The sequence below is a fragment of the Microtus ochrogaster genome, unplaced genomic scaffold (assembly GCF_000317375.1).
Source record: "Microtus ochrogaster isolate Prairie Vole_2 unplaced genomic scaffold, MicOch1.0 UNK31, whole genome shotgun sequence".
In the NCBI taxonomy this organism is placed as follows: domain Eukaryota; kingdom Metazoa; phylum Chordata; class Mammalia; order Rodentia; family Cricetidae; genus Microtus; species Microtus ochrogaster.
In genome coordinates this window covers 2,214,505-2,224,301 of record NW_004949129.1, presented here as the reverse complement: position 1 = coordinate 2,224,301, position 9,797 = coordinate 2,214,505, and the positions used below count along the sequence as shown (strand labels likewise).

Here is a 9,797-nt window from a genome sequence, read left to right as displayed (position 1 = left end):
AAAAAAAAAAAAAAAAAAAAAGAATGTAGCTGCTTTTGGCATTTATCCTAAAAATCTGCTGAGACTACATTGAAGAGTTTTGGAATAATTTCATTGGCAGAGACAACCTAATCTTGATTATGTCATGTGGCTATTAGAGATCATGCATATGCAGATCTAGAAAGAAAACCAGCAAGCAGGGAAATATAAATATAAAAAGAACAGTTTAAAGAGGTATAGAACAGCAGGAAATTTAATGTTTGAGCCAATTCTCGTGCTCAAGAGATGAGAAATCTAAAGAAAGACTTGATGCAAAATAGAATAAAGGGAGTGGTGTCCTCACTGCAACTAGTAAAAAGAAAAGCTCAAGCAACAAAGAAAGCCACCAGCAGAGCTTATGCATATGTCTTAAAGGAGGTGGCTAGGTCCATCCCAAGCATGGCTTGGTTGCATTAGTCACATGGTTCTGGCTCTATAGTCATGAAGGATACAAGAGTAAAGGGGTTCTGGAGTTTTCTATGAGGTTAAGAAGAGCCACTGAGGCAAGATGTGTGGCAGGGTATCCCGGCTTAGAACCCAAAAAAAGCCACTGTGTGAAGCTAAAGCTTGGATTGTGTTGGAGACTCCAAAATGTTGGTGGAGATGCCAGAGCTATGGTATATTTGCCAAGTGAAAGCAGCTGAAGATAGAAAAGTGTGTTGCAGTTAGCAAATCTGAAAGGATGGAGCCATCTAAGTCCTTAGACACCCAACAGAGAGCTACAGGATTTGAAGTCTGCCCTGATGGGTTCTGTATTGCTTTGAACCATTATTTTATTATTTTCCCTTTTTATTTTGGAAGTAGTATGATTTTTAATTTTATAGGGGATTACAATTAAAAGGTTGCCTTGAGTCTCAGAAAACAAAAAACAAAATAGGCTAAGAAAAGATTTTTGGTTTTTGTCTCATTTTAAAATGTATGATATGGGGGCTGGAGAGATGGCTCAGAGGTTAAGAACACTGATTGTTCTTCCAGAGGTCCTGAGTTCAAGTCCCAGCAACCACATGGTGGCTCACAACCATCTGTAATGAAATCTGGTGCCCTCTTCTGGCCTGCAGGCATACATGCAGACAGAACACTGTAAACAAAAATAAATAAATAAATCTTAAAAAAAAAAAACAAAAAAAAACTAAAATGTATGATATGGTCTTGTTCTGTAGTCCAGGCTACTCTTGAACCCATAATCCTATTGTTTTATAGCCTCTCTAGTACTGAGGTATGGTTATTCACCATCATGCATAGCTCTCAATTAGAGGGTTTCAATTCTATTTGACAAGTCGCCATCTAGTACTATTGCCATAAAACCCACGTTTTTGGGGTTGGTTGTGCTTTTCTTCCTGATCCACAATTTCACCAATTAGCCCAGGGTGACCAAGAACTCACTATGTAGAGATTCACCTCCCTTTACTTGCTAGTGTGGAGATTAAAATCTGTATCATGAAAGCCAGAATAAAACCTACTTTCTATCAAGGTATTTATCTGTCAACTATGCATCGTATAATCTGGTAAACAGAAATACGGGCTATTATCTAAATTGATTTGAGGTGGGCATGGTAGCACACACTTTTAATTTCAGCACTTGGAGGCAGAGCAAATGGATCTCTGTGAGACTGAGACCAATCCAATCTGCATAGCAAGATCCAGATCAACCACGAAAACAGTGACACCAAGTCTCTAAGAACACACAGACACACACATACGCACACTTATACCATATACATATAAGCTTATCATTATAGATTTGTTTTGGTTACTGTTTTTAGATTTATTTTTTGCTTTGGTTTTTGCTTTTTTGGCAGGGTTGGCAAATTGAACCCAATGACCTCACCAGTGGTAAGAAAAATTATACCTAAAGTCACAACTTTAACCTGTTTTTTTTTTTTTTTAAACAGGGTTTTAGTGTAGATCAGAGATTCTCTTGCCTCTGCCTCCCAAAGACTGGAATGCAATACTATGCCAAGCATTCTGGTTCTTAATCCAAACATCTAGTGGCCTAGGCCCAAATCATAATGCATACATCACATACACATACAGTTTTGTTTCCTGCTTCTCATTTTTACATGGGAATGGTAGTACATACCCATAAGCCCAGCACCTGAAACTTAGAGGTAGGAGAATCAGGAGTTTAAGAATAGCTTCCACTGCATACTCAGTTCAAGCTTGTCCATACCCCTAAACAAAATTTCTAAAGCACGTCTCTAGATTTACATTCTCTATTTCTTGTTGCCTACAACTTCCACTGATACGTACCTAACACTAGATAACTATCACTAGAAAGTTACATGACCAAGGTAAAAAATAAACTAGAGTAGACAAAATTGACACGAAAGCTTCAAATGTGTTAGAAAAACAGCCCTCAGAATCCAGACAGAAAAAGGAAGGGTCATATGTCTTAGCTATTTAGAGTTATACCTAGGTTTTCCAAAGAATGGGTGTGGGGTAGAATGGTATCGTAATGACAAGATCAAGCACTTTTTAAAAAAAATAAATCCTTTTGCATTAACTTTCTCTGTCTTTAAGTGAGTTTATCTCATGTGCATGGTATGGTTTTTCTGTGTCTTTGTTTTTTAATTTATTTATTAGGTATACAATGTTCCTTGTGCAGGTACATCTTCATGCCAGAAGAGGGCACCAGATCTCATTACAGATGATTGTGAGCCACTACATGGTTGCTGGGAGGGAACTCAGGACCTCTGGAAGAGCAGCCAGTGCTCTTAACCTCTGAGCCATCTCTCCAGCCCCTAGATCCAGCACTTTTAACAACCTAAACTTTAGTAACAAGAAACCATCTATCAAACTGCAGCAAGATAGGAAGTACAGACACAATGCCAAGGTATGTTTCTGTTTTCAAAAAGTGGACAGGAATGGTCATGCAGACCTTAATATTAACATAGGAGAAGCTGAAACAGGAGGATCACCTCAATTTCAAGGCTAGCCTGGGAAACATAGTGAATTCAAGTTCAACCTGGACTACAAAATGAGCCTCTTTCTCAAAAATAAAAGCAAAAGAACCAGCCTTTAATCCCAGCACTCGGGAGGCAGAGGCAGGCGGATCTCTGTGAGTTCGAGACCAGCCTGGTCTACAGAGCTAGTTCCAGGAATGCTCCAAAGCTACAGAGAAACCCTGTCTCAAAAAACAAAACAAAAAAAAGTCATATGAGCATGAGCTACCAAATTCAAGCACCAATGGAGAAGTCAACATCAACCTTCCTAAGTATAGCAAAAGGAAAGAGAGTACCTTCTTTTAAAACAGTTCTTTTGACACAGCTTCCAATTAGGGTGTTATAGGCCACTTGGTGTCTGATCATATTCAGGATAAGAGGAACTCTGCCAGGGTGCTGAAAGGTGATTTTGCTAACCAGGGTTCCCTGCAAGCTTTGGCCATCTGGAAGAGGAGCATCCTTATTGAGGAAATAGCAGTGCTGCTGACCTGGGAGAGCCTAGGCAAAAAAGACCATAAATCAATGATATTTACTTACACTGGACCTAACCACAAACTATTCTGAAAGAAGAAAAATACAAAACGAGGGGCACACCAAAGCAAGGGAAGAAATGAATTTCACAAACACACAGAGACACATACCTTTCAATACCTAATATTATGAATACCAATTAGTTATTCATTTAGCTAAAAGATATCTGTTTATTAATGTACTATTAAGGTAGATTCCTAACACAAAATATACCTCAGAAACTTAATTAGTAGTTCCTAGAGAGTTACAAAACTGTAGTTTAAATAAAACATGTAGCTCGAATTGTTGTATAAAGGAGCTTCTCTGTTGTATAAACTCTAAACATTCATATGAAATTCAAGACCAAAAAGGTTTGGGGTCTTTTATATTTCATGCATCTCAGCATTTTGTTCTCCATTCACATTTAGAAGATCTTTCTCATTCTAAATCCACAGTGCTTAAATGGGCTAGGGCCAAAGAGATGGCTCAGCATTTAAGAGCACTTGCTGCTCTTTCAGAGAATTTGGGTTCAGTTCCCAGAACTCATCCACATAACAGCTCACAACAGTCTATATAACTCCAAATCCAGGGGAATCTGACACCCTCTTCTGGCCTTTCTGGGTGTACAAATGTGGTACACTTACATACATGTAGGTAAAACAGTCACAGACATAAAAGTAGAGTTTCTCTTCATATGCCTGGCTGTTCTAGAACTAGCTCTGTAGACCAGGCTGGCCAAACTCACAGAGATCTGCTTGCCTCTGCATTCCAAATGCTGGGATTGAAAGTGTGTGCCACCATGCCCTCAAGAAAAAATTCTTAAGATCTTTAACCTCCTGTAAGTTCAAGTTAGCATTAAAAGATTTTCAATTGCCGGGCGGTGGTGGCGCACGCCTTTAATCCCAGCACTCGGGAGGCAGAGGCAGGCGGATCTCTGTGAGTTCGAGACCAGCCTGGTCTACAAGAGCTAGTTCCAGGACAGGCTCCAAAACCACAGAGAAACCCTGTCTCGAAAAAAACCAAAAAAAAAGATTTTCAACTCTGAGAGTACCTTTTATTTTATTTTATTCTGAGATAAGGTCTTGCTTTATAGCTCAAGGTGTCCTCTAAGTCAAGGCAATCCTTAAACCTCTGACTCGCAAATGCCATTAAGTACTGGCTTTCTTTGTAGATATTCTCAGTGTGCCTATAGTCATAGCAGTCTAGAGATCTGGTGTAAGATCATCCTGTTAAGTTCAATGCCAGCCTGGGCTACATGAGAACCTGTCTAGAAAAAAGAGAAAGGGGGACAAGAAAAAATGCTCTTTGGTTAACAGCCACTTGCTGTTCTTCCAGAGGACCCAGGTTGGTTCACAGACCTACATATCTGTTCACATTCCCTGTAACTTCAGTTTAGGTAATCTTAAGGCACCAGACACACATATGCTGCAAAACACCAACACACATAAAATTCAAGAAATATATTTATATATAATAAGTATATATAAAGTAAATAAAAATATGTAAGTATGTATATATGCATGTGTGTGTACAAATAAGTGTATACACACAGAGAAAAGTACATGGTTGTTTCTTAACTTCAAAGCTCATTCTCTTTTGCTTTATTATGTTTAAGATGACTTTTTTTGCCCAACTAAAGATGATTAACCCATCAGAAAACAGTTATCAGACCTCACTAATGCTATGAAGTACCAACAATGTTCCAGACCCACTGTGCCTACTTACAGCATAAAACCGCATGTTGTGATTCAAGGGTACGGGGTCTGGATCCTTTGACAGCTCAAATTGAGTGATGAGCTCATAGAGGGGCATGTAAGTCGGCGGAGTCTCAAATAATGGGATTCCTGGAAATACAAGAACTGATTATAATGATCACATTAAGATAAAATTATTGACAGCTCTAGTTCCCATTTATGGTTTTCCTATTTATTCACCTATATATTCAACAAGTCCCTATTAGTATCTAACACCTAATGTCTGTACTTATAAATACTTCCTTGAGGCCTAAAGAACTGTAAATTACTTAAGATAATCTGAAGTTTCCCATTCATATTTATAACCAGTAAATTTTATTTTAATAGGTAAAACCTACTTTTATTACAGTTTGGTAAACATTCTTTAAAAAAAAATAGAGAGCTTACCCGTGCAGTTCTGTAGTTTCTGAACAAATGCTTTAGATACTGGGATTGGCTGAGGAAATTTCAAGAAGAAACAGGCAGGAAGATCAACACTGTTGGCACTAGTAACTGAGGAGAAAGAAGGGGTCCTGCAAAAAAAAAAAGAAGAGGGAATATTTTCCACTTTGAAAACTCTGAACACCTTTCCTTAGACATGTATATATTACATAGACACATATAACATCTACCAAGCAAAAGTTCACTTTTGTACTTTCCTACCCATAATTTAAAAATAAATTATCTTTTTTTAGTATTTATTTATTATGCATACAATATTCTGTCTGTGTATATGCCTACAGGCCAGAAGAGGGCACCAGATCTCATTACAGATGGTTGTGAGCCACCATGTGGTGACTGGGAATTGAACTCAGGACCTTTGGAAGAGCAGGCAATGCTCTTAACTGCTGAGCCATCTCTTCTGCCCCAAAAATAAATTATCTTGTTAAGTAGGAAATATTTAATGAAGGATTTATAATAGGGTTTAGGGTCTAATTCAGTGTGATGGTATGTGCTTCTCATTTGTAGCCCTGAGTTCAACCCTAATACCAAAACCCAGAAACAAAATCTGTTTAATTTACTTAAGACAGATAATATGGTCTAAAGCTAGGTGGTGGTACAAGCCTTTAATCCCAGCACTCAGGAGGATCTCTGTGAATTCGAGCCCAGCCTGGTCTACAGAGCAAATTCCATGACAGGCTTAAAAGTTACATATAAAAACCTTCTCTCAAACAAACAAAAAAGAGCTGGGTGGTGGCACGCACCTTAAATCCCAGCACATGGGAGGCAGAGGTAGGCGGATCTCTGTGAGTTCAAGGATCTACAAGGGCTAGTTTCTGGACAGACTCCAAAGCAACACGGAGAAACCCTGTCTCGAAAAAAACAAAAACAAACAAACAACAAACAAAAAACCTAGGAGCTGATGAGGTGGCACAGAAGTTAGAAGCACTGGCTGCTCTTCCAGAGGTCCTGAATTCAACTCCCAGCAATTACATGATGGCTCACAACTATCTGTAACGAGATCTGGTACTCTCTTCTCATATGGAAGTATACATGCAGGAATAATACTGTATACATAAATAAATAAATCTTTAAAAAAATGTGATCTATAGGAAATGTTGACATAGCTTAGAACATGCCTTTAATCTTAGCACACAACAAGCAGAGGCAGGCGTATCTGAGTTCAAGGCCTTCCTGGTCTACGTACATAGTGAGTTCCAGGACAGCCAGGACTATCACAGAGAAACCTTTTCTCAAAAAACAAAACGAGAGAGAGAGAAAGAGAAAGAGAAAGAGAGAGAGAGAGAAAGAGAGAGAGAGAGAGAGAGAGAGAGAGAGAGAGAGAAAGAGAGAGAGAGAGAAAGAGAGAGAAGGACACTATCGAGTCTAAAAGAAGGACCAGGATTCAATTTCCAGCACCCAGTAGCAACTTAGACCATCTGTAACTGACAGCCTCTTCTAGCCTCCAAGGGCACCAGGTATACAGATAGTGCACAGACACACATGCAAGCAAAACACACATATAAAAATTAAATTCGGCAGCACATGTACTAAAACTGCAACAATCCAGAGAAGATTAACATGACCCCTGTGCAAGAACGACATGCAAATCATGGACCATTCCATTTTTTTAAAAAAGAAAAAAAAATTAAAGAAAAATATTAACTATAATAAATTTGTAAAGTATGTGTCCTAATGTCAAACAGTAACATTCAGATAAGATGACTATAGAGGAAGGCAACATCTAGAAAATCAAGTAAGAGAAAAAAAACAAAGTATTTCATACTGGGTTTGATGCTGAAAAAAATGGACTTCACTACTTCAAAATCTAATACGACTTACCATTTGTTGTCAACTGGATGTGACCCCATAATTAATGGGGCAATTGGGAGTTTGTACATAGTAGAGGTTCCTTCAATTGTCACTGATGCATTCATGCCCAAAGATCGAGGAACTGGGAATATAAAAAGCAAAAAGATTTTCTTCCTCATAATATAGATTACAAGGATAACACTAAAAGAAACAAAAACAACAAATAGGAATGATGGTTCCAGCTCTGTAAACACAGCATTCGAGAAAGAAGAAAAATGTTGTGCTGAGGCCCTGCCTGAACAACCCACTCTCAAAAATAGAACAAAGCACAATCAAAAGAAAAAAAGCCAGCCATCATTAGAGGCTACAGAGTGAGTCTGAAGTCAGCGTGAGGAGCAAGACTTTATTTTTCAAAAGAAACACAACAACAAAATGCAAACAATCAAACAAAAAATCCTGCACTGGGAGTTACAATCAGATACTCTAATTGCCACAAAACTTAAAAAATGCTGCAAGCTACCTTTCCACAGCCAATCAGTATTTCTTTCTGCTAATGATTAAAACACTATAGCCCAAGGGGGGGGGATCTTAAAGAGCGCATTATCAATACTTATTTTTACTCACAAATTCCCAATGTATTTAAATGTGTTTATAATTATTATAATTACAGGACAGAGTCAACGATTGAACTTATAATGAAGTCAAAAAAAGTACTGGGCTATTTCTTGCTCTTTTGCAAACACAAGCCTGGTGTGGTAGTGTACATCCAGAAGGTCAACATCAATTACATAACAAGTCTGAAGCCACTTGACGCCACCCCTCCCAGTTGTGACATCCTTAAAAATGTCAAAAGCAAAAAGTTAAAATACAAAACGCCATTCATTACTGCACTTTTAGTAACATTTATTTATTTGATCAATTTTGGTATTTATTTATTTGATCACTCCATAGCTTAGGTTGGCCTTCAACTCAGGTACCCCTGCCTAATCCTCTTCAGTACTGGCATTTAGGCATGTCCCAAACCCAACCTTCTCCTATAAAGTAATAAGAAAAACTGGTTACTTTAGGTCAGTAATTTATATTCCATCATGAACTCATTTACACCTTAAGCTTATATATACACACATACATATATATATACATATACATAACATATATACACACACATATGTATATGTGTATATATATGTGCATGTGTTTAGGTATAAAAATACATACACATGTATATATGTGAGGCGTGTATATGATGTATGTTTGTGTTGTATGGAACATATTGTAAGGACAGCAAATTCATTAGGAAATAACAAATAATGAATTACAGGGATGGAGACTTTTTTTTTTTTTACAGGATGGGCATTTGAATTTTACAAGTATTTTTAGCACATTGAAGAAAGTAAACATGGTGGTGTACGCCTGTAATCCCAGCACTTAAGAAGTGGAGGTTACCCTGAAGTATACAGCCAGTTGAGGTCACCCTGTCACACATCCAGCTGGGTAGTTTACACATACAACCTCAGTTCTTGGAAGTCTGAAGTGGTATGTATGATCACTAGCACTAGCCTATAAGTTTGACAGCCAGCCTGTGCTACATAGTAAATTCCAGAACAGCCTAGGTTAACAAAAGGAAAAATAAATGCTTACCATTCTTTTCATGCAAAATGATAGGAGAAGCAGTCTTATCATCCAGCAGGTCAGAAGGAGAGGCATAGTATTTCATGTTCATTAAATGACCTATCATAAATGAAACTTATTATTTACAGCATCTTTATTAATAAATTATACTTTAAAAAAGCATGCATACCTGTTGTGGTGTTGCTCACTTATAATCTAGGCACTTGGAAGGGAGAACAAGAAGCTAAGGAGTCTTGGCTATATGAACCCCTATCTCAAACTAACAAGAAAAGGCTGAGGATAGCTCAATGCTAGAGTGCTTACCTACAATATCCTGGGTCCAATTAAATACTTCTCCAAAAACTCCTAACAAAATACATACACGAATGCTGAGTGTGATGGCTCACACTAGCCTAAGATTACAGAAGGAATGCCACAAATCCAACGCCAGCCTATGCTATATAGTAAGTTCAAGACCCACTTGGAAGACAGTGAGACCCTAATTCAACCTAAAAAGCTGGATAAAAATGTAGTTCAGTTGATAAGAGTATTTGCCTAGCATATTTGCCAAGGGTTTGGGTCCCAGAATTACATAGAACTCAGAATCTATGGAGAGATGTCTCAAAAGATAGAAACACTGAGCCGGGAGGTGGTGGCGCACGCCTGTAATCCCAGCACTCGGGAGGCAGAGGCAGGCGGATCTCTGTGAGTTCGAGGCCAGCCTGGTCTA

At 38.2% G+C, this 9,797-nt stretch overlaps 1 protein-coding gene and 1 non-coding gene across 4 annotated transcripts in view; one reads left to right on the top strand and one right to left on the bottom strand.

Annotated features, from left to right (window-relative positions):
- The window catches only part of Med1 (mediator complex subunit 1), a 46,971-nt gene that overhangs the window by 9,835 nt on the left and 27,339 nt on the right, over positions 1 to 9,797 (bottom strand). For all 3 annotated transcript variants that reach the window (XM_005368295.2, XM_005368294.2, XM_026789846.1), the window contains exons 10-14: positions 9,098 to 9,187; positions 7,487 to 7,598; positions 5,612 to 5,736; positions 5,196 to 5,314; positions 3,257 to 3,458 (exon numbers count right to left, since the gene is read on the bottom strand). In XM_005368295.2, the coding sequence (XP_005368352.1) occupies positions 3,257 to 3,458; positions 5,196 to 5,314; positions 5,612 to 5,736; positions 7,487 to 7,598; positions 9,098 to 9,187 (648 nt within the window). The remainder of the gene's footprint in view (positions 1 to 3,256; positions 3,459 to 5,195; positions 5,315 to 5,611; positions 5,737 to 7,486; positions 7,599 to 9,097; positions 9,188 to 9,797) is intronic.
- LOC113458475 lies at positions 7,174 to 7,276 on the top strand. The gene has a single exon (XR_003378859.1). It is a non-coding gene; the product is annotated as a U6 spliceosomal RNA (small nuclear RNA).